Source organism: Kogia breviceps, chromosome 10 (genome assembly GCF_026419965.1).
Source record: "Kogia breviceps isolate mKogBre1 chromosome 10, mKogBre1 haplotype 1, whole genome shotgun sequence".
NCBI classification, from domain to species: Eukaryota; Metazoa; Chordata; class Mammalia; order Artiodactyla; family Physeteridae; genus Kogia; species Kogia breviceps.
In genome coordinates this window covers 38,653,172-38,676,022 of record NC_081319.1, presented here as the reverse complement: position 1 = coordinate 38,676,022, position 22,851 = coordinate 38,653,172, and the positions used below count along the sequence as shown (strand labels likewise).

At 56.1% G+C, this 22,851-nt stretch overlaps 1 protein-coding gene across 6 annotated transcripts in view; it reads left to right on the top strand.

Moving 5' to 3' along the window:
- SEMA3F (semaphorin 3F) overlaps positions 1–19,589 on the top strand; it is a 29,110-nt gene extending 9,521 nt beyond the window's left edge. For 2 of the 6 annotated variants that reach the window (XM_067044156.1, XM_067044154.1), the window contains 17 exons: positions 9,051–9,211; positions 9,307–9,369; positions 9,493–9,612; positions 10,298–10,390; positions 11,950–12,043; positions 13,346–13,465; positions 13,675–13,814; positions 13,934–14,048; positions 14,202–14,271; positions 14,443–14,587; positions 15,456–15,678; positions 16,319–16,407; positions 16,540–16,581; positions 16,765–16,922; positions 17,113–17,180; positions 17,461–17,594; positions 18,251–19,589. In XM_067044156.1, the coding sequence (XP_066900257.1) occupies positions 9,143–9,211; positions 9,307–9,369; positions 9,493–9,612; positions 10,298–10,390; positions 11,950–12,043; positions 13,346–13,465; positions 13,675–13,814; positions 13,934–14,048; positions 14,202–14,271; positions 14,443–14,587; positions 15,456–15,678; positions 16,319–16,407; positions 16,540–16,581; positions 16,765–16,922; positions 17,113–17,180; positions 17,461–17,594; positions 18,251–18,661 (2,154 nt within the window). In that variant the 5' untranslated portion in view covers positions 9,051–9,142 and the 3' untranslated portion in view covers positions 18,662–19,589. Of the gene's footprint in view, positions 1–9,050; positions 9,212–9,306; positions 9,370–9,492; positions 9,613–10,297; positions 10,391–11,949; positions 12,044–13,345; positions 13,466–13,674; positions 13,815–13,933; positions 14,272–14,442; positions 14,588–15,455; positions 15,679–16,318; positions 16,408–16,539; positions 16,582–16,764; positions 16,923–17,112; positions 17,181–17,460; positions 17,595–18,250 lie in introns of all 6 variants that reach the window. The other 4 variants (XM_067044153.1, XM_059076796.2, XM_067044155.1 and 1 more) reach the window with 2 other exon arrangements.
- The last annotated feature ends 3,262 nt before the right edge of the window (positions 19,590–22,851 follow it).

Here is a 22,851-nt window from a genome sequence, read left to right as displayed (position 1 = left end):
GATGCCCACCCCTCCCTCCCTGGCTCCAGCTTCCCTTGGCACGGAGTGAGGAGCTGGTGCATGCTCAAGGAGTAAATCATGTTCCTTGGCAGCCCCCACTGCTTCGTAATCGTAAAGAATTTAAAGAGAAACCACCAAGATAAAAATCTCATCCTGGCCCATAAAGGCATCTTTCACCCTGTGGCTTGGGAGGTGGCAGCCTCAGAGTGGGCTCCTGGCTGTCTGCACCTGTGTGTGTGCACCTCCAACCCTGTGACCTCTCCAGAGGTGGTGGGGAGCCCAGAGGGTGTCTTCGGAGCCGTGGGTACTTGGCCTCTGACTCCTGGGAAACCTCCAGCTCCTCCCCCAGGGCAGGCAGTGGGATGCTTAATTTGGTAGAATGAAGAGGTGGTGCTGTGGTGGTTGAGAGAGCTGGCCCTGAAGGCAGGCAAACCTCTATCCCATCTTGTCAGCTGTGTGATCTTAGACAGGTAGCTTAGGGTCTCCCACCCCCAGTTTCTCCATGTAAGGTACGGATGGCAGTGGCCGCATGGAAAGAGCATCCTGAGGTCTCAAGCTGCCTAGCTTGCATCCTGGCCATGGGTAGACCTTGTGTAGTGAAGTCCCTCTGTGTCCCTGCTGCCTCATCTGTAAAATGGGGGCAAAAATGGTGCTGACTTCATTGTGTTTTGTGCATTAACTTTTTTGGTTTTTTTTAACCCCACATTTGTTTATTTATTTATCTTTGGCTGTGTTGGGTCTTCGTTTCTGTGCGAGGGCTTTCTCTAGTTGTGGCAAGCAGGGGCCACTCTTCATCGCAGTGCGCAGGCCTCTCACTATCGTAGCCTCTCTTGTTGCGGAGCACAGGCTCCAGACGCGCAGGCTCTGTAGTTGTGGCTCACGGGCCTAGTTGCTCCGCGGCATGTGGGATCTTTCCAGACCAGGGCTTGAACCCGTGTCCCCTGCATTAGCAGGCAGATTCTCAACCACTGCGCCACCAGGGAAGCCCTGTGCATTAACTTTTTGTGAATACAGTTATTGCTCTGGCAAAGGAAGTCTCAGAAACTAAGAGCTACTCTGAGGGTGGCAGACACCCTCAGAGGGCTGAGGGCTGATCCTGGGGGTGCCCAAGGAGTCCACACTGCTTCACCTCTCCCTCTAGATTTCTAACCTTTGGTGAAGCAGATGGTGTTTGGAAAGGACTGAAAGAGGGACTCTGAGCCCTGTGGGTGGACTGGGGTCAGGAGGAGGAGGATTCCTACCATGGGCATCTGGACAGGATTTGTGGAGGAGGCTACATCACAAACGGGAAGGGAGATTGCGGGAGCGGGAAGAGCAGGAGCAGAGGTGGGGTGTGTGCGGTGCAGCAATTGGGGAAAGGGCAAGATGCTAGATGGAGTCTTGCTCTTGGTGCTAGGATATAGAGTTTGCACTTTCTCCTTGTGGTTTTTGAGCTCTTTTTTTTCATGGCAGAGGTACCAAATACATACTGGGAAAAAGATAATGCATTTGGGGAAGGGATGCCATGGAGGGGGCTCTCCCGGAGATGAGTGTCCCAGTCTGGTTGGGGCCCACGATCTGCTGCAGTGACACAGCCTGTGAACCCCCCCCACTCCACGCACCCTGCACTGTTCTATCTCCTACAGCTTGTGCTAGGGGTGACCAGACCTGGGTTGCTCACTTGGGCATCTACACAACTGGTCCGAGAGTATGTTTTCTTGGCCTGACCTGGCGCTGTCCTGGGAATCTGAACCCTGCCTCAAGGGAGCCCTTGGAGCTTTGGAGAAGCAGAGAAGATTCCTGCTGCATTTTTCTTAGAAATAGCAATAGGGCCTTTGCCAGAGTCCTGGATGCCAGAAGGCTCCGATCTGAATCCAAAGCCCAGCTCACGTGGGTGCCTGAGCTTGGCAGGCCTGCAGGCCCCCGCCCCCTAGGCTGCTGAGCAGCCCCTGGGAGAGGGTGGAGGCCTCCTGGGGTTGCTTACTGATCCTGACCCAGCAAAGAATGGGGTCTGGGCGGTGGCTGCTGGCCTAGGTTCCAGGAGGCCAGCCTGTGGCGGAGGGAGGCTCAGCTAGGCTGACCTGTGCCATTCTCACTGGGGCTGCTGGCAAGTATTGCCTATCTGCTATATCTCTGCAGGGCGGGGACAGCTCCTCCAGGGACCAGGAGGCCTTCGGGGCGTGAGGCCTCAGCTCCACCCCCCTTCCCCCAGTCTTCTTCCTTCCTTCCTTCCCCTGAGCCCCCCTTGTCTGCATCTCCTCCCATCACTACCATGACCCCTCCATGGCTTCCTACCCAGACATGCTCTTTCCTCTAAGGTATCTGCACCCAGCCAAGAGCCTTGTTTGTTTCCATTTAGGGCTCAGTGCTGATGCCCTCATTTCCTTCCAGGGGCAGAGTCCACTGTGTGGACCTGGTGGTCCACCAGCTTGGGTGGCTTCTGTCGGTCCTACACTACAACTGTAGAGCAACAGCTAGAATGTGGGGGCCTCCTGGGCTCCTGTAGTACCTGAGGTGGAATGGGTGGCACTCCAGGCTCCTCTGCTCAAGGCTGCTCATGCTGTCATTTTGCGTAGCACCCTCCAGTCCTAGCACCAGGCCTGTGTGGAGTACTCACTGCCTTTCTGGACTGGCGACCAGCTAAGTCATGCCTGGAGTCCTGACACAGCCTCACCACATCCCTCAAGGCTGACCCTGAGCACACATCTGTGTGTGTGGTGCCTCAGTTTCCCCATCTGAATATGGGGGGGGGCACGCTAAGACTGTGTGGGACATCCTGGGAATCTCTGGGTGGGTGATGTGAAGGGGCTGCAGGGACCCCAGGAGCCTGAGGGGGGCAGAGATGGGGGCTGGGCCCAGGGCAGGGGGAGGGTCTTGACACCCACCAGCCTGTTGGTCCCATCCTGGCCTGTCTGTCTGGTTGATTTATCAGAGTAAATGAGCCATGGAGAGTTTGTTGTCTTTTGCAGTCACAGGGAGGAGGAGGTGGTGGAGGAAGGAGAGAGGGGTTTCCGGGCCAGGTCTGGAATGTGGGAGGAGGGGTGGGCCCCCGAGGCCTGTGGAACTGGAGGGTCTGATCCACTCTGCCCACCTGAGAAATGGATTGGTGCCACCCTCCCCTCAGGACCAGCCCCTCTTCCCACCCCCTTCCCACTTCTTGGGGCACATTCCATTGTGAGCTGCTTGCCTGGCCCAGGCCCCCTCCTCCTCCCACCCCAGGCTCAGGGACTGCCTTGCCCCTTCAAGCCAGCCTCCTTGACAACACTTTGTCTTTTCCAAGCTGGGCAAGAGCTCTGAACTTTGCCTGGCCTGCGGATGCCCAAAGGTGTCCTCCTAGGCAGCCGTGCACGCCATTCAGGTCCAGGTAGGACATCCTGGCCCCCTGAGCCACCAGCCCAGACCTAGAACAATCAGGCACCATGTGGTCCTGGGGATGGGCAGGGATCAATGGAAGCACTGAGGCTGGAGGGCTCCCTACCTGCTGGGACACAATGGTCGAAAGTCACTGGACATCCTTAGTGGGGAGAGATGTAGAACCTTTGCTGTCCACCGGGTGTGTGTGCCAGGGAGTGACTCGGCTGCCCCTTCCCACCTGGCTTTTTCCCGGGTCAGGATGAGCTGTGCCCCCAGCCTATCTTCTCCTGGGTGGAGCAGGTGGGCGCTGGGGCGGAACGGGCGTGGGAACAGCATGCCTGGGCCTGCCGGTCTCAGGCTCCAGGCCCCAACCCCCAACCTCCAACCCCCAACCCCCAGCCCTTAGCCCCCAAAATGGGAGGGAAGCCTGCAGCAGAGCTTAGCCCAGCTGGGCTGCTCCAGCTCGACTGCAGCTTGGTGTTTACTGAACAGCTGCGATGTTTACAGTAGCCCTTAAGAAGGGGCCCCTTGTTCCAGAGGATTTCCCATCTTGCAGGTCCCACTGGGGGCTCTTCTGACCTCACCACCTCCCCACACCCCTGGGATAGGCATGTCAGGGTGGCAGGGACTATAACCATCTCTACCCTCTCCAGCGCTGGGCCAGTGTCTTGGCACCTGCCCCTCCACCATTCACTCTGGCCTTGGGTCCCTCTCCCCTGGAGGAGCTGACATTCCCAGGAAGTGGCAGCTCTAAGTGATGAAATACTGTAACTGGGTCCCCAGTTCAGACTTTTAAATTAAATTCAATCAGAGCTGTTATTGAATATAAACACGTGGAGTCATTTACATGTTAATTATGTTGAATGGACTATGAGGCCATAATTAGTTGCTAATTGGGTGAGAGCGGCTGTAATTGGATTTGTTGGCACTGACCTGGCTCACCTGCGTAGGGGGAAGAGGGGCGAGTATGGATGGCTCCTAGGGAGGCTTCTGGGTCTCCGATCTGGACACCCTGATCCAGAGATGGGATTGAAGAGGACAGATTTTGAGGGGCTTGGGGCCAGAGGAACCTGGAGCCTATGCCCCAGGGAGGAGGCAGCTTAAGCCCCAGGCAAAACCCTGGGCCTGGCTTCTAGGGGTTCCCATCTAGAACATCCCTAGGGATGGGGTGGGAGGTGGGCCTGGGAGAGCCAGCCCCTGAATCAAAGGTGACAGCCTCTCCTGCACAGCCCCATGTGGAACCTGGACCTGAACAAATGGTAAATGCCTAGGAGAGGGTCCATGGGAGCACAAGGCAGATGTCATCCTGGTATGTCAAGGCAGATGCTGGGGCCCTGGATTGTCCTGGCCAGGGTTGGAGTCTTGGCATTGAGGTATGAGTGAGGTGGGTGTGCTGAGCAGGGAGAAAGGTGCATGCAAAGGCTTTAGGGAGGCCCTGTCCCCAGCTCGCCTGGCTGGGGCTCCAGGGTTACAAGGCTGTGGCCAGGGGCTGAGGCCTTCCGGCTGGCCGCTCATTAAAAGAGGATTAGGCCGAGAGCCAGTGGGTCAGCCCAGCCCCTGGGCCTTCCTCTGGGGCCCCTCATAGCTTGAGGGAGTGGTAAAGGGGCTGGGGGCCAACCCTCCCTGGAGCCAACGGGGGTGTCCAGGAGGGACCCTGCCATTCTTGCTGCTGCCACTGCTACCATCTCCTTATCCACCTCAGTTTCCCTCCTCAGAAGGGCAGGGGGATAAAGTACTGACCAGAGACCCCAGCCAGCACCCTCACCCCTCACCCCCAGCCTCATTTCTCTTCATCTTAGGGATTAAGGCTGGACCAGCCCACATGAAGTCAGAGGTCAGGGCTGAGCTGCCGGGACCTGTCTATCACCTCCCAGTACCCAAGCATAGCCCAGAGAGGTGACACTGTCCGTCAGGGCCTGCTGCTTTGTAGGGCTGTAACCAAGGGGGCGGGGTACCCATCTCTGATCCAAGACCCCCCTTTTGCAGCAGCCCCTGCCTCACTGGCAACAGACCTGGTGTCCTAGAGACAGGCAGCAGGGGTCGGGGGCCGCCCACTCGGGGTCTGCGGGTGAGGGCTGCAGACACGCCTCCTCAGTGCTGTCCTCGCCCACCACCTCCTTTAAAGTAAGGCATCATCAGCTGCTTCCCAGAGAGGAGGAAACAGAGACCCCCAGGATTAAGCCTCCTATACACAGAAAATTCCTACCTCGAGACCTTTGCCAGGCTGTTCTGGGCCAGGACCCCAAGTGTCTAACGGCCATGGGAGAGTGCTAGAGGCTGGAAACGGCTGCGGAAATGAGGTGTCTGATGCCAGAAAAGGCTCTTCCTTCCCCATGACGGGAAAAGCCTTCCCGGATGTCACCCCACCCAACCTGTGCCCGGCCTGGATGAGGGCATGGGGGTGGGGAGCTCTTCCCTGGAGCATCACTCAGGCACACCACTCTCCCTCCCCAAGGTCAAAGCTTATACAAACTTGAATCCCTGACACCCCACAGAGCCTTTGGTTGTGCCCCAGCCCCTCCCTCTGTATTGTCCTGGGGGTGAGGGAGGGGCGACACTCCTGCTATCAGAGCTGGGCCTGGGGCAAGTGGAGCAGAGGTGGGGACTGGCCTGAGGACAGGAGCAACCTCAGTCCATGTCAGCTCCCCCACATACATCCATGCCCCCTCAGGCCCCCAAGTCCCCTTGACCCAAGTCCCTGCTCCTCAGTGGGGCTGGGGGCCAGTAGGCTCTAGCTCTGCTGACACTGCAGGTGTCAGAGTAGGATGCTCAGGCTTACTCAACCACCATCTGCCCTGACCCGGGCTTCTTGGAGGAGTGAAGGCCCCCTGTTCCTCTACCCTGCGGCAGAGTGAGGAGGTGGGGACAGCACACCGGTTTCACTCCTCACCCTGTGACCTAAGGTGAGCACCACTCTCGCCTGGGCCTCAGTCTTCCTGTCTGGAGCTGAGGGTGCAGGGCTGTCATGGGGACCCTTATTTTAATTCTTTACTACAATCTGGCATGAGGGAACTGAGTGCTCCGAGACCACAGCTGGGGTCATGAAGCCCATGCCAGAGCCAAAGATTCCTCACCCTTGCTCCCACCCATTTCCTACCCCACACAGCCTTATGGGGGCTCCCCACACCCTCCTTAGTTTCCACAGAGACCAAAACATCACATCCTGTGACAACAGAGCCATTGACGCCATATCCCGTGGCCACTGGGAGGGGTCCCGAGGGTCCTGAGTCATGTGCCCTGTCAATGGAGGACGAGTCACCTTCCGGCCCTGGCCCTCCCAACAGGCAGTCCCCACCACCAGGACTGGCTCTGCCAGCACCTGCCCCTCCTTTAGCCCAAAAGGCCATGGACCTGGGTGGGAATATCACGCTCCATGCACACTGACATGTCACTTCCCTGCTCTGTGCCTCTCATCTGTAATTTGGATGTTAATGAGCACAGGGCTTTGCACATAATAGGTACTGGATGACTAAGTGAGAGGCTCCCTGCATTCCCACCTCTACCGAAGGGCACCGGGCACCCACAGAGAGAGTTGAGAGGGAGGATGTCAAACCAAGGCTGGTCTCCTGCTGCTCATATAGGTCTCAGTTTCCTCATCTGCTGAATGGTGTCTCCTCTGTCTGTACTTGGGAGGGGGGCTTGGACTTGGGGGTTGTGGCACTATAGAGGGGGAGGGTCTGGATTATAGGCACCCAAGGCTAGGCAGGGATGGGAGGGTAGGCATTATGGCTGGTTGCATCCCTGGGGCTAGATATTTGGAGCCCCCCCCACCTTAGGTGCCTGTGTCTGAAGGACACAGCCCACTTCAGCCTTGCCTCCCTTCCCCCCATTGCCCCCCAAATGCCCCCTAGCCCAGCAGGACGGGTAAGGGCACAGTCAAGGCCACGCCCCCAGCCAGGGTATAAATAACCCCTGGCGGGCTGTCCCAGCCTGGGGGTGCTCCGCTGGCAGCCCCACTTCCTCTCTGGCCACTTCCTGGCCCTGGGTCGGCGAGGGGGGGTATTGTTTACTTTCCTGTTGTCACTATGGCCGGGTGGCCAGGCGGGGGACTCCGAATGGCCCAACAACAGGTGCAGGACAGGTGCCCAGGCTACCCTGCCCAGGACTTCAGAGGCACCGCCGATGAGGCTGTAGCCAGGCAGGGATCGGCCCTTTGATCCCTTGGCGTCCCTGCGTCCCAGTGGTGGGCCAAGGTCATCACCTGTATTCTCTTGCTGCCATAGTCAGGGCTGGGCAGGGCAAGGCCTTTGCCCTGCCCAACCCTCAGATGTGGGCTCTGGGTCTGCTGTGGGACTCCCCTGGCTCCCAGCCCACCCTCACACACCCATCTCAGCACATCCTGAAGCTCCCATTCAGAGCTGCTCTCAGGCACAGCCCCTCCAGCTCCATTCCTGGGTCTCCAGCACACAGCAGGGGTCAGAGTCAGCCAGGCCAGTCAGAGACAGCAGCCTTGACTAATGGGATGGGGCCACCTGCTGGTTCCACCTTCAGGCAGCATCTAGGGATCTCAGTGACCTCAGATCCCAGGGCTCAGATTCTCCCTCTCCAGATCTCCCCCATGATCGCCCCACCTGTGAAATGGGTTACCAGATGTGGGGCAGGGAGATGCGATGTGTTATGTTCCCCTTGGATGCGTCATCTGATGTAGGACACATATGTGCGTGTGTGTCTACCTGGGCCGTGTGCATGCATACATACTCTTCTGTGTACTGCCATCTCACTCCTCCTGTGCTGGTGAATATTCATCACCCTCGTTGCAATCTCTTCTCTCCTGCGGAGCTAAAACTAGCTGGGGGTGTGTGGAGGAGGGACTTGCCAAGGGGACCCCTCGGAACTCCCTCTCCCAGAGGAAGGTTCCCAAGTTTTCTGGAGTCCTCTGTCCTTGGCCTATCACTAGCCAAGTTTCCTCCTGTCTTTCATCCCCAGAAAGGAGGACTTTCCCCGAGCAAGCTGAGGGTGAGAGGGCCAGGGCTGCTAGACTCACGCAGAAGGGAAACTGAGGACTCAGCTGGACCCTGTCCCCAGCCCCGGGGACGTTGCAGCACTAGGGGGAGGGCCTCTTTCCCGGGAAAGACTTCCTGGATGGTTCAGAGTGGCCTGAGGATTCCACCATCAGCAACCCTGTGGGGTCTGGGGGAAGCCCAAGGTCTGTTGGGCAGTTTGGCTCCAGCAGGGCTTTCCAGTGTCCTAGCTAACCTGCTTCAGACAAGGTGGGGACCTTGCTGTTTGCCAGCTTTGCCCTCTGTCTTGTTGGCAGCTGGGGTGAGGACAGGGCACCCTGGCTCTGTGCCAGGATTTGTGAGCTGTCCTGGATGCACCTGCCTGCCACCCTCCTTGCTCATTAACCCTTTTAGGCCCCTGTGGGAAGCTGGCCCCACCCTGAGCATGGGAACATTAACCCCCCACCTGAGCAGAGAGTCTTTGATGCCATCATGCACCCTGGCCCACGCCCGCTGCCCTTTCATTGGGACCCAGAGACTGGCTGGGCTGCCGATGAATCAGGGCTCCGGCTTTGGGTGTGGCCGCTTCCCTGGCCTACCCACCTGTCCCACTTTCTCCTCCCAGAATGTCAGGGACTAGAGAGAGAACCAAGCAGGCCCTGGAGGGGAAGCTGGGGGTTTAAGATGACCGTGTGGTGGGGCTACCCCCTCTGTCAAAGGGGGTATGGGTAGATGGTCTCCAAGAGCCCTCACTGCTGCTCTGCCCTCTGCCCACAGAGCTTAAGGCCACAGGCACGGCCCACTTCTTCAACTTCCTGCTCAACACAACTGATTACCGAATCCTGCTCAAGGACGAGGACCACGACCGCATGTATGTGGGCAGCAAGGACTACGTGCTGTCCCTGGACTTGCATGACATCAACCGCGAGCCCCTCATTGTAAGGGCCAGCCCAGATGTGGTGGGGGGATGAGGGACACGCGCCCCAGGGCTGGGGGCCCTTCCAGCAGGCCCCCTGACCTCCATCTCTGGCAGATCCACTGGGCAGCCTCCCCACAGCGCATTGAGGAGTGCGTGCTCTCAGGCAAGGATGGCAACGTGAGTGCGGTGGTGTCACAGGTGGGGTGGGGGGAGGTGGCAGCGGGGGACAAGGGGACTCCAGGAAGGCACTGGGGCCAGGCAGGCATCTGGGCACCTCCTTGGCTTTCCCTCTGGCCCCAGGGTGAGTGCGGGAACTTCGTCAGGCTCATCCAGCCCTGGAACCGAACACACCTGTATGTGTGCGGGACCGGCGCCTACAACCCCATGTGCACCTATGTAAACCGCGGCCGCCGTGCCCAGGTAAGCCTCACCCACCCTGGCCCTGTGCTGCCCCCACTGATAGCTACCTTCCAGGGTTCTGATGGGAGGATGGGCTTGAGCCCCAGCCCTGCCACTTCCTGGCCCTGTGACCTTGGGTGAGTGACTTCTTCCACCTCTCAGAGCCTCAGTTTCCTCTCCTGAAAATGGGGCTAATAGCTGCCTTTCTCACAGGTCGGTGTGAGGAGGAGGCAGTGAGCTAACGCTCTCAGAGCTCTTAGCACTGTGCCTGGCATGTAGTGAGCGCTTCCTCCATATGTGGACGGTGCCCCTGCAGCCAAGCCAGAGGGCCTGGCGGGAGCCTCAGCATCAGGAGGCTGGACGCCTGGGTCAGCTTCTGCCATACGGCCTGGGGGAGAGCTGCCCCTTCCTCAGCTCTGCCCCACCCTGCCCGCTTTTGCCCTCCTCCATTTCCATGTGGGCATGTGTGTGAGCTGGTGTGACCTTGTAGGGAGTGTGTGAGAACGATTGGACGTAAGGGGCACAGGTGTGTGCAGGTGTGCCCCTGCTGTGTGTATGTGTTCACACAGGGGTGCATATATGTGCTCTGGGGACTCAGGTGCTCCCATGTGTTCCTGGCATGTGTGGTGTGAGAAGCTGGCAGCCCGAGCCCGCTCCCCCAGCCCCTGCCACCCCTGGCTCTAACCTGTATTCCTCGTCTTCTCAGGCCATGCCCTGGACCCAGATGCAGGTGGTCAGAGGCCGAGGCAGCAGAGCCACCGATGGTGCCCTCCACCCGACGCTCACAGCCCCACGCCAGGTGGGCCTCATCCCTTCAGGCTCTTGCCAGGCAGCACTGCCTCTGAACTGAACTCATCCTGGGCCTGGCCTTCCAGCCAGGAGCCTGCACCCCAGGCCAGCCTCCCCAGGGTCTTCCGTCCACCTCTGTGCCCCCCTCCCACCCCTTCCCCTGCAGTGCCCTCAGCCTCTGAAGGCATTCCCAGCTGGACTCATGTCAGCCTCAGTGTGACAAGAAATCATGAAGCCATCAGGTGGGAAAGACAGGAGCCCTGGGGACAGCCATGCCTCCGCCCTCAGAACACGTGTGTAGACATGCGTGGGCACGCGTTGGGCACTCTCCAACCCACACCTTACTTAGCACCCAGCGTGGGAAAATGGCACATGTGTGCAGCCTGACACATAGCTCTTAGGTGTCCATGCCCCATGCCTCACTTGGGGCACGGGTTAATCCCTGGGGTGGGAGGGGCAGAGCTGTGTGTCTACTAGACGACCCAGGACAGGGATGAGGGGCTGGGCCGGGGCTGGGGGGCGCTGGGGCTGGGCAGGGGCGGGCAGGGGGGCAGGGGCTGCCGGTGAGTGATAGAGCAAGTGGTCACTTGAGCTCGCGTGTCTGTGGCAGGGAGTGCTGAGAAGTGGGGCCACTCAGACTCTGCGTGTGTGTGCCCAGGGTGTGAACAGTGGGTTCTGTGTGTTGGCAGTGATGCGTGCCAAGCTGTGTGTGCAGCCCCATGTGTGCAGGAAGTCATGTGTGCAGAGTGTCTGGAAGCAGGCCTGTGTACACCTTCCCATCACCATCCCTGCCACCTTCTGCCACCTCCTTCCTGCCTCTGTGCCTCTCTCCTCTTCCTCCCTTAACCTCCTCATGAGCTCGTCCTGGTCCCAGTGCCTTCACCAACCTTCCTCCTAGCATCTTCAGGGATGGGCTGGGAGGCATGGGGTGGGGCTTTGTGAATTCCATGTGGTCTGGGCTGGACCCCTCAACTTCCGGCTCCCTGCGGAGACATGTGGAGCTGGGGGCTCTGCTGAGGGGCAGGGAAAAGGCCCTGGCCTATTAGTCTATCCTGAGGACCACAGGTAGGGCACAAAACCCGGCGACACAATAACCTCAGAGCCCTCTGGCCTGGTGGGACCTGATGGCAAAGGACAGGATCCCAGGCCCTTGGCCAGTACCCCTGCCCTTTGTGGCCCAAGACAGGCAGCCACAGCTCAAAGAGTTATGCCTCTGTGGCCCAAGGGGGCACCGGCCAGAGTCTTCCTGAACCAGTTGGCATGGAGGGGCTTCAGCCCCTATAAGCCCACCTGATGCCCCTCTCATGGTCCCCAAAGTAGAGTCTTCTGAGATGTGATTCCCAGGTCTTATCTGAGATCTAGACCAGGAAGCACCTCCCTGGGAACCCTCAGCACTGCCCTGCCTGGGAGACCTGGCAAGATAGAGTTAAAACCCAGTGAGATCTGGGGAGTGAAGCAGGGTGGCTTCAGGGTTTCCCTGGGGCTCGCTTTTACCCTGGGAGCCTGATGACCCTTGCCTTTCCTGTGTGGGATGGCTTGGATGATGCTGAGCCCCTCTCTGCCTTGCAGGATTACATCTTCTACCTGGAGCCTGAGAAACTCGAGTCAGGAAAGGGCAAGTGTCCCTACGACCCCAAGTTGGACACAGCCTCAGCCCTTATCAGTGAGTGCTCCCACCCCACCCTGGTTCTAAAGCCTAAAGGTGTGACCTCTGCCTCTGGAGCAGGGAGCATGGCACCAACACTTTACCCCAGGGAAGAGACCATGAAGTTGTTGTGTCTGAAACCTGCCCCCCCATCACCCCCGCAATGTGGCCCCACTTGGCAAGGGGAAGGGTACAGACCAGACCCCAGTGTGTGCTGAGGGGCAGAGACTAGGTGGTATGAGCCTCCATCCAGCCCATCGAATGGGGGTGCGGTGGGCACAGCGGGCAGATTCTACACTGAAATCCACAGTGTGGTCCATGCAAAGGCCAGAACCCTCCTGGCCACAGGCTTCCTGGAAGAGAAGACAAGTGGAATCTGTACTGAGGGTGGTATGAGACGGTGGTCCCATAGTGTGTTCTCGGATTGTCTGGGAGGCTGGGAGAGGCCCACAAGGCAGCACCAATGGAGAGTCCTGCCTGGGGCCTCAAAAGCAGCTGCTGCCCCTACCCCCAGGTTGGGCGAGCCCACTGCTGACCCAGCTCCCTAAACTCTGCCTACTTTCTGGCTGCCCAACCGAGTCTGCCTCTCAGCAGCTGCTGGGCAGTGTGCCACCTCCAAGCCTGGGAAAGGCAGAGGGTGGGCATTATCCGCTCCCTCTTGGTGAATAAGAAGGCCCTAGCCGGATGGCGAGGTCCAGACTGGGGAGTCTGATGGGGGAAGACAGGGCCTGCCCTGGGGGAGTCTAGCGGGAAGACTTGGAGTGGTGTGCTGGAGCCAGTGTGTTTGTCAAATTTTCTGTTTAAATTTTCAGGTATTCTGTGAGCCAGCTGTTAAACACAGCTATTATTAGAAAGTAAATTATATACACTTACAGTTAAATAAATTACTTTAAAAACAAAGGTAAAAATACTTAAAACTCATTACTTGCTAATTATTTTACTACATTTTATTATTATCTATGTTCTTGAGATTATTTACATTTCTCGTATCTATGGGGTGGAAATACTAGACAATGGTTTTGGCAGGTCTTCCCAACTCTACTTTCAGTGAGTGACCTCAGGTTAGTAGCTTGAAATCAGCCATGAATAGTGGGAATATTTACACCACAGAAATTGGCTCTGGCTGCTAATCAGAGCCAACTGCTGCTAGTCCCAGTCCTCCCAGATCCAGTTGTTAACACATTCACCAACGCCCCACTGGTGATACAATCGCCCTGGAGAACCTGAGGGGGAGATGGGACCCTGTCCTGGACGTCATGTGTGCTGTGCACCAGCCTTAGCCAAGGGCGCCCCCTGACTGACCCACTGGCCCACCCACAGACGAGGAGCTCTATGCGGGTGTGTACATCGACTTCATGGGCACCGACGCCGCCATCTTCCGCACGCTTGGGAAGCAGACGGCCATGCGCACGGATCAGTACAACTCCCGGTGGCTCAATGGTGAGCAGAGCCCGCAACACCTCCAGTGGGCAGCATGTCTGGGGTGCAGCACAGAGATCATAAAGAAACACTCGTGGGAGAATTTTTGGCCCTTGACTGGCTGGGGCGGGGGTAGTTTCTTATCCTGGGAAGACTCGGGGGTCTTCTTGGCCGGGGAAAGAGGCTTTGTCCAAGGAGGGTGCGGTCCACTGATGCCTGCCCACCTGCAGACCCTTCATTCATCCACGCCGAGCTCATCCCTGACAGCGCCGAGCGCAACGACGACAAGCTCTACTTCTTCTTCCGTGAGCGGTCCGCAGAGGCACCGCAGAGCCCCGCCGTGTATGCCCGCATCGGGCGGATCTGCCTGGTATGAGACCCCTTGCTGACCCCTCCCCAGGCCCAGTCCTGGTTCCATCAGCCCTGCTCTGGCAGTGTCTTTGAGGTGAGTGAGCTGATCTGACCCAGCCCCTGCCCCCTGCCCCCCAGAACGATGACGGCGGCCACTGCTGCCTGGTCAACAAGTGGAGCACATTCCTGAAGGCAAGGCTGGTCTGCTCTGTGCCAGGCGAGGATGGCATCGAGACCCACTTTGACGAGCTCCGTGAGCACCCGGCAGGCGGGCGGGGGCCTATGGCTACTGCAGGGGATGGCGGCCAGATGGGTGGTCAGGGGAAGCCTGGTGCCCCCCACCCAGGAGTGGGCAGGGCCTTGGTGCTCGTGGTACCCTCCCAGCCCCCTCTCCTTCTGTCCCCAGAGGATGTGTTTGTCCAGCAGACCCAGGATGTGAGAAACCCAGTCATTTACGCTGTCTTTACCTCCTCGGGGTGAGACTGGGGCTGGGGCTGGGGCTGGCAGTGGCAGGGTGTGACTGAGTTGGGGGCTGTGATTTGTGGAGGACCCTATCCTGGCGGGGAGCTATGGGTGAGGGCAGGCTGGGGAGGGACCCTGGGCCAAAGGTCTGCCCCACCCGCAGCAGCAGCCTGCCTTGCCCACAGCTCTGTGTTCCGAGGCTCTGCCGTGTGTGTCTACTCCATGGCTGACATTCGCATGGTCTTCAATGGTCCCTTTGCCCACAAGGAAGGCCCCAACTACCAATGGATGCCCTTCTCAGGGAAGATGCCCTACCCACGGCCCGGCACGGTGAGGACCCCACTCACTCCACCTTTCCGTTTCCTCTCTTTCCACGAGAACTGTGCTGGGTCAGGCCCTTTGCAGACATGGGCCGCACCATCGTGACACTCACAGCCAAGTTGGCGGGGGCGGGGGCGGAGGTGGACCATACGCACATATAAACTCACCATTCACCCTCAATAAAGCTGAAGTTAAAATAAAACACACCGTACGGAAAGCTCCACCATTTACACACAGTGTCGGGCTGTGAAAGAATCCAGCTAGGATCCTGAAACAAAGATGGTGGTTGGGTGTGGCAGGCTGCTCCCTCTGGGAGGCTGTTTGGAAGCTGAAAGTTGTAGGGAAGTCTTCAAGGCAGGCTGGAGGTGGGGGTGAGCAGGAGCCCCTGCAGTAGTGGGAGGCGATTCACCTGATCTTGGTGTGACGTGGACCACCGTGGGAGTCTATGCAGGAGAGCTTCCCGATCTGATCACATGCCTAGGGTGTTAAAGGAGCTCCGGCCCGCCTTCCTGCTGAGCAGGGGTGGAGCTGGGGAAGGGGTGAACTGGAGAGCTGGAAGAACAGTCAGAGGAAGGAGACAAGCCGGTGGGGATGAGGACCTAGGAAGTCCATTGTCAGCTCTGCCAAATGCTGCCACAAAGTCAAGGCACATGAAGCCGGGGAGATGGCCATGGGATTTGACCATGTGAGACCTTGGGACGTCAGCTGGTGCAGGACCTGCAGAGAGGTTGTGTATTGGGCAAAAGCCCAGATGGGTGTTCTGAGAAGCGGAGCAGGTGGAGCTGGTGGGGACAGATAGAGCGGAGACCTCTTCTGAAGCTAATGGGTCTAGAGTGCCCTGGGCAGCCTTGCCCTGACGCTCATCACCTGCCCGCAGTGCCCTGGTGGAACCTTCACGCCATCCATGAAGTCCACCAAGGACTATCCTGATGAAGTGATCAACTTCATGCGCACCCACCCACTCATGTACCAGGCTGTTTACCCTCTGCAGCGGCGGCCCCTAGTGGTCCGCACAGGCTCTCCTTACCGTCTCACCACTGTTGCTGTGGACCAGGTGGATGCAGCCGATGGGCGCTATGAGGTGCTTTTCCTGGGCACAGGTACCCACTGCTGCTCCTGGCCCCTCCCACACTGGGCTCACTGGGTGGAGGGTGCTGATCCATGGGGCTGGGCCCTGCCCTGCTCAGGGGCTACTGCAGGGTTGTCAGTGTCAGCTCTGCCACCTTCATCCTTTGGAGGCTTCTCTCTATTACCAGGATAACTGAGAATGGGGATGGTGAAACCCCATTTTCATTCCTATCCCTGGTGTCCGGGAGAGCAGGGACACTGGGTGCCTGGGGACCCATGTTTGGGCGGAAAGAGGGAGGACAGAGCCAGACACCTCCAGGATACCTGGGCCCAAATAGTGACACACATGCTCTCGTGTGCACATGCAAACTGCACCCACCGCTGTTCCAGTAGCCCTCAACATAAGGGAACACTTCCTGCAGCCTGTTCGCAGCTTCCCAAAATGAGGGTCTGGGGTCAGAGGGGCAGACTCTAGCTGTGACTCACCCCTTATCCAGGGCCAGTCCCCGTAGATCTCTTCCCCTCATCTGGGGGCAACTCTTCAACCTTGGCACAGAGCTCCCACTCCACTGCCCTTGGGGGGGTTTGGGCCCTGGTGGGGGAAGGGGCTGAGGCTGGTGCCCCTTTCCCAGCGTCCTCAGCCCCACTGAGGCCCTGCCCGGCCCGTTCCAGACCGCGGGACAGTGCAGAAGGTCATTGTGCTGCCTAAGGATGACCAGGAGATGGAGGAGCTCATGCTAGAGGAGGTGGAGGTCTTCAAGGTGGGTGTGACACCACCCAGTCCTGTCCTCCTCACCATGGCCCTCCTCAGTACAACCTCCTGACCTTAGACCTCCAGGTCAGGACAGGAAGGGGGTCCCCAGGGTCATAAGCTAATCCCTATCTTCTTCTAGGACCCAGCACCTGTTAAGACCATGACGATCTCTTCCAAGAGGGTGAGTTTTGGCGAGGTGGGTTGAGGGTAGGGATGGAGGCTGCTTCATCTTGGGGTCAAGCCCTTGGCAAAGAGATGGGGAAACTGAGGCACGGAACAAGAAGGGGAGGAGCCTGGCCCAACTGGCTCCTAAGGAAGGCTGGCTATGGGGAGGGAACTGACAAGCTCCTACCCCTGCCCACAGCAACAACTGTACGTGGCCTCAGCCGTGGGCGTCACACACCTGAGCCTGCACCGCTGCCAGGCATATGGGGCCGCCTGTGCTGACTGCTGCCTTGCCCGGGACCCTTACTGTGCCTGGGATGGCCAAGCCTGTTCCCGCTACACAGCATCCTCTAAGAGGTGTGAACCCCGAGACCCTTGGAATTTTGGCCACCAGACCCAGGGCTCTGTCCTGGAGGTCTAGAGGTGGATGTGATATTACCCTGGGGGACTTTATGGGTGAGACATCCTACCCTGGAGTTTCAGGGGTATAGAGACTTGGGGGGCAAGTCTTCTTGGGAATACTCCTTCAGGAGCTATCTTCATCCAGGCGGAGCCGCCGGCAGGACGTCCGGCACGGGAACCCCATCAGGCAGTGCCGTGGGTTCAATTCCAACGGTGAGTGCTGTGTCTCACCACTGGGTGCTCCTCGGTGCGGAGCTGTGCAGCCCACGGAGCTGCTCATGGGGCCCCCACTGGAAGGATTCTCACATGGTCCGTGGGGGTGAGGGGATGAGGGGTTTTGGAGAAGGGATGTCCTCGGCCACCCCCTCAAGGAGTGGATGCCTCATGGCACAGCCCTGCCTGTATGGGTGGGTATCCCTGTATATGCCCCTCACCAGCCTGCAGTCTGCCAAGAGGTAGTGCTGCTTTCACGTGGCACCCTCTTGTTCTATAGCCAATAAGAATGCCGTGGAGTCTGTGCAGTATGGCGTGGCAGGGAGTGCAGCCTTCCTTGAGTGCCAGCCCCGCTCGCCCCAGGCTACCGTTAAGTGGCTCTTCCAGCGAGATCCCAGTGACCGGCGCCGAGAGGTGATTTCCTGTGCCCCACAGTCCTCACCATGGTTGGGAGAGTCCCTTGTACAGTCGAAATTCTACGTGGGTGAAATGTGGTATCGGAACCAAACTGGGGCAGCCCTCATTCTAAGAAAGTCCTTCCAAGCCCCCTTCCCTATGTGGAGATCATTTGGGTGAATCCAGTTTTATGGAAACTCTGTGGGGTGTCCATATTACATGGAAACTACTTGTAGGCATGCCTTTTTATATGAGAATTCCATATGTGTACTTTATTGGCAGTATACCTCATTCTATGGAAATGTCACATGGATGAGTTCCAGCATATGGAAATTCTGTGGGGTAGCCTTCCTATTATGGAAATACCTTCTAGGCAATCCCTTCTACATGGAAATTCTAAGAGGGTGCCCCAACATCTGTTTATTCTCATTAAATAGAAATTGTGTGTATGCTCCAGAATTCTCTCATTGTACAGAATCCCCTTATGGTCATTCCTCCTGAAATGGAAGTGTTTATTATTCAGATGTTATATGGAAACTTGTTTTTCTTGGTATATGGAAATTCCACACGGGTGCCCCTGCATGGGGTGGCCCCAGAGGTGGTTTGATCGGGGAGCTAGCCGGGGCAAACACGGTGGTCCTGCAGCCCCTGAGCCCCAGCCCCTTCCCCCACAGATGCGTGCAGACGACCGCTTCCTGCGCACGGAACAGGGCTTACTGCTTCGCGCCCTGCAGCTTGGTGATCGCGGCCTTTACTCCTGTACAGCCACCGAGAACAACTTCAAGCATGTCATCACACGAGTGCAGTTGCATGTACTGGGCCAGGACGCCGTCCATGCTGCCCTCTTCCCACCCCCAGCTGTGAGCGTCCCACCTCCCCCAGGTGCCGGGCCCCCCACAGCCCCTTACCAGGAGCTGGCCCAGCTCCTGGCCCAGCCAGAAGTGGGCCTCATCCACCAGTACTGCCAGGGCTACTGGCGCCATGTGCCCCCCAGTCCCAGGGAGGCCCCAGGGGCACCCAGGCCTCCTGAACCCCAGGACCAGAAAAAACCCCGGAACCGCCGCCACCACCCACCGGACACATGAGGCCTGCTGTCTGAGCCCTGCGATGGGCCGGCCTAGTCCTCGTCCCTTTTAATATAAAAGATATATATATATATATATACATATATATATATATAAAATATCTATATTCTATATACACCCTGCCCCTGCAAAGACAGTATTTATTGGTGGGTTGTAAATAGCCTGCCTCAGTGGCAGCATCATCCAAAACTAGACCCAGGCTGGTCAGAGACGGCAGAAAACGGAGCCCACCTAACCAGGCCCGGTCAGTTGGCCGGGCTGGGCCAGGACCACACAGTCCCCAGGCTCAGCTGGGAGTCTACCTGCTTGACAGCCACCGCCAGGATCTACAGGACACAGGGAAGGAGCAATCTCTACCTGGATGGGGCACGGACTGTACACCTTTGCCCATGTGTGCCGTTGGCATACATGTGGATGTGAGGACTGCTTTGGAGACCGGGGGTGGGGGTGAGGGCTCAGATGCGCTCAGAGAAGGGAAGAAGGGGCTGGCACAGGATGCCAGCCCCTGCCTGGGAGAGGGGCACTCAGTCAAGGCCAGCCCTTTCCTGGGTATTTATTCTCTATTTATTGGGGACAGGAGAAGAGGAGCCCTGCCTGGGTGGGGCAGCCCCTCCAGCCCCTCCTTCCCTCCCTGCCTGGCCACTCTACCTCCTCTTTGCTTTCTCCATGCTGCTGTGATGCAGGGGCTGGGAGAAAAGCAGAGGGGCCAGGCTCAGGCAGCGCTGAGGGGAGAGAGGGTCATGGTGGAGGCCTGGGGCCTACAGGGGCTTCCCAGGGCTCCCTTCTGCCCACCACTTCAGATGATGGGTGTAAATAGCTCTGGGGGCAGTTGGGTAGGTGGGTGGGGGCTCCTGGCAGCCCTCTGCTGTCCAGGCCACACCTGCCCTTGGGTTCCATCTTGCTAATAAACACTGGCTCTGGGACTGGACTTTGGCTTTCTCCTTGGCAAAGGAGGGAGGACGGGGGTTCAGCCCACACCCAGATTCTGTCCCTCCTGCCCCCCCCACAATGTGGCTTGACCACCAGTTCCCCCACGGTCTTTTTTGCAAGCCCAGCATCCATTCACTCAATTGTTTGATCATTCGTTCACATTGCTTTCTCACCTGGCTTTGTGTCTTGCCAGGAACTCAGGACTCAGAATTGGCAAGACAAATCCACAGCCTTTACAGTTCAGCTGCCCCTGCCCTGGGAATCAACAAAATTCCCATTCTTCCTGCATCCTTCCAGCCAGATCTCAGCAGAGGGTCCAGCACAAGCCAATGTCCAGAGGCAGGGAAGACCAGGATATGTGGGGAGCTGCTGGAGAGGAGGAAGTGGGGCTGGGGGCCCCAGGCCAAATTTAACGAGTCAGCCTCCGGCAGGGGAAGCCAATAGCTATGGACGCGTGCGGATCCAGCAGGGCTTCGGGCCATACCTGGAAGGCAAGGGGAGCCAGGTGGCGACGGGGAGGCAGTGGAATGGTCCCACTTTCAGTAAACCCAATATGTAGAAAAGTTCTTGTTGGTTTAACAAACCTGGGCTCCTGCACCACCCCAACCCCCTGGGCAGTGTGTAGGGGCCCACTTACAGCATGGTGGTGGGGTAGAGGACGAATTAGGCCTAAAGGTTGAAAGTGGCACAAATGATCTGTTGCTCCTGGACAGATCTCCCCTCACCCAACAGGGTAGATGTTGAAGCCACCAGCTCACAGAGCCAGTATCCACTTCCCACACATTTAGGGACAGCCTTTGTGTGTGTGTGTGTGTGTGTGTGTGTGTGTGTGTGTGTGTGTGTGTGTGTGTGTGAATCTTTTTATTGAAGTATAGTTGATTTACAATGTTGTGTTAATTTCTGCTGAAGAGCAAAAAGTGATTCAGTTATACATATATATACATTCTTTTTTAAAAATATTCATTTCCATTATGGTTTATCACAGAATATTGAATATATTTCCCTGTGCTATACAGTAGGACCTTGTTGTTTATCCATTCTGTATATAATAGTTTGCATCTGCTAACCCCAACCTCTCACTCCGTCCCTTTCCCGCTCCACTTCCCCTTGGCAACCACAAGTCTGTTCTCTGTGTCTGTGAGTCTGTTTCTATTTCATGAAAGTTCGTTTGTGTCATATTTAAATTCCACATGTAAATGGAATATAAGTCTCTTTCTGACTTACTTAGTATTATAATCTCTAGTTCCATCCATGTTGCTGCAAATGGCATCATTTTGTTCCTTTTTATGGCTGAGTAGTATTCCAGTGTATATATGTACCCCATTTTTATTCACTCATCTGTTGATGGACATTTAGGTTGTCTCCATGTCTGGGCTATTGTGAATAGTGCTGCTATGAACATAGGGGTGCCTGTATCTTTTTGAATTATAGTTTTGTCCGGATATATGCCCAGGAATGGGATTGCTGGATCATATAGCAACTCTATTTTTATTTTTTTGAGGAACCTCCATACTGTTTTCCATAGTGGCTGCACCAACTTACATTCCCCCCAACAGTGTAGGAGGGTTCCCTTTTCTCCACACCCTCTCCAGCATTTCTTATTTGAGGACTTCTTAATGATGGCCATTCTGACCAGTGTGAGATGGTACCTCATTGTAGTTTTGATTTTCATTTCTCTAATAATTAGCGATGTTAAGCATCTTTTCATTTGCCTGTTGGCCATCGGTATGTCTTCTCTGAAGATATATCTATTTAGTTCCTCTGCCCATTTTTCAACGGGATTATTGTTTTTTTTTGTTTTTTTGTTTTTTTTTTTTTTTGCGGTATGCGGGCCTCTCACTATTGTGGCCTCTCCCGTTGCGGAGCGCAGGCTCCGGATGCGCAGGCTCAGTTGCCACGGCTCACGGGCCCAGCCGCTGCACGGCATGTGGGATCTTCCCGGACCGGGGCACGAACCCGTGTCCCCTGCATTGGCAGGCAGATTCTCAACCACTGCGCCACCAGGGAAGCCCGGGATTATTGTTTTTATGTTGCTGAACTGCATGAACTGTTTGTATATTTTGGAAATTAAGCCCTTGCTGGTCGCATCGTTTGCAAATATCTTCTCCCATTCTGTAGGTTGTCTTTTTGTTTTGTTTATGGTTTCCTTTGTTGTGCAAAAGCTTTTGTTTTTTAAATTTAATTTATTTTTTAATACAGCAGGTTCTTATTAGTTATCTATTTTATACATATTTGTGTATACATGTCAATCCCAATCTCCCAATTCATCCCACCACCACCATCCCCCACCACTTTCCCCCTTGGTGTCCATACGTTTGTTCTCTACATCTGTGTCTCTATTTCTGCCCTGCAAACCAGTTCATATCTGTACCATTTTTCTAGGTTCCACATATATGCGTTAATATATGATATTTTTCTCTTTCTGACTTACTTCACTCTGTATGACAGTCTAGATCCACCCACATCTCTACAAATGACCCAATTTCGTTCATTTTTATGGCTGAGTAATATTCCATTGTATATATGTACCACATCTTCTTTACCCATTTGTCTGTCGATGGGCATTTAGGTTGCTTCCATGACCTGGCTATTGTAAATAGTGCTGCAATGAACATTGGGGTGCATGTGTCTTTCTGAATTATGGTTTTCTCTGGGTATATGCCCAGTAGTGGGATTGCTGGATCATATGGTAGTTCTATTTCTAGTTTTTTAAGGAACCTCCATACTGTTCTCCATAGTGACTGTATCAGTTGACATCCCCACCAACAGTGCAAGAGGGTTCCCTTTTCTCCACACCCTCTCCAGCATTTGTTGTTTGTAGATTTTCTGATGATGCCCATTCTAACTGGTGTGAGGTGATACCTCGTTGTAGTTTTGATTTGCATTTCTCTAATAATTAGTGATGTTGAGCAGCTTTTCATGTGCTTCTTGGCCATCTGTATGTCTTCTTTGGAGAAATGTCTATTTAGGTCTTCTTCCCATTTTTGCATTGGGTTGTTTGTTTTTTTAATATTGAGCTGCATGAGCTGTTTATATATTTTGGAGATTAATCTTTTGTCCGTTGATTTGTTTGCAAATATTTTCTCTCATTTTGAGGGTTATCTTTTCGTCTTCTTTATGGTTTCCTTTGTGGTGCCAAAGCTTTGAAGTTTCATTAGGTCCCATTTGTTTATTTTTGTTTTTATTTCCGTTACTCTAGGAGGTGGGTCAAAAAAGATCTTGCTGTGATTTATGTCAAAGAGTGTTCTTCCTATGTTTTC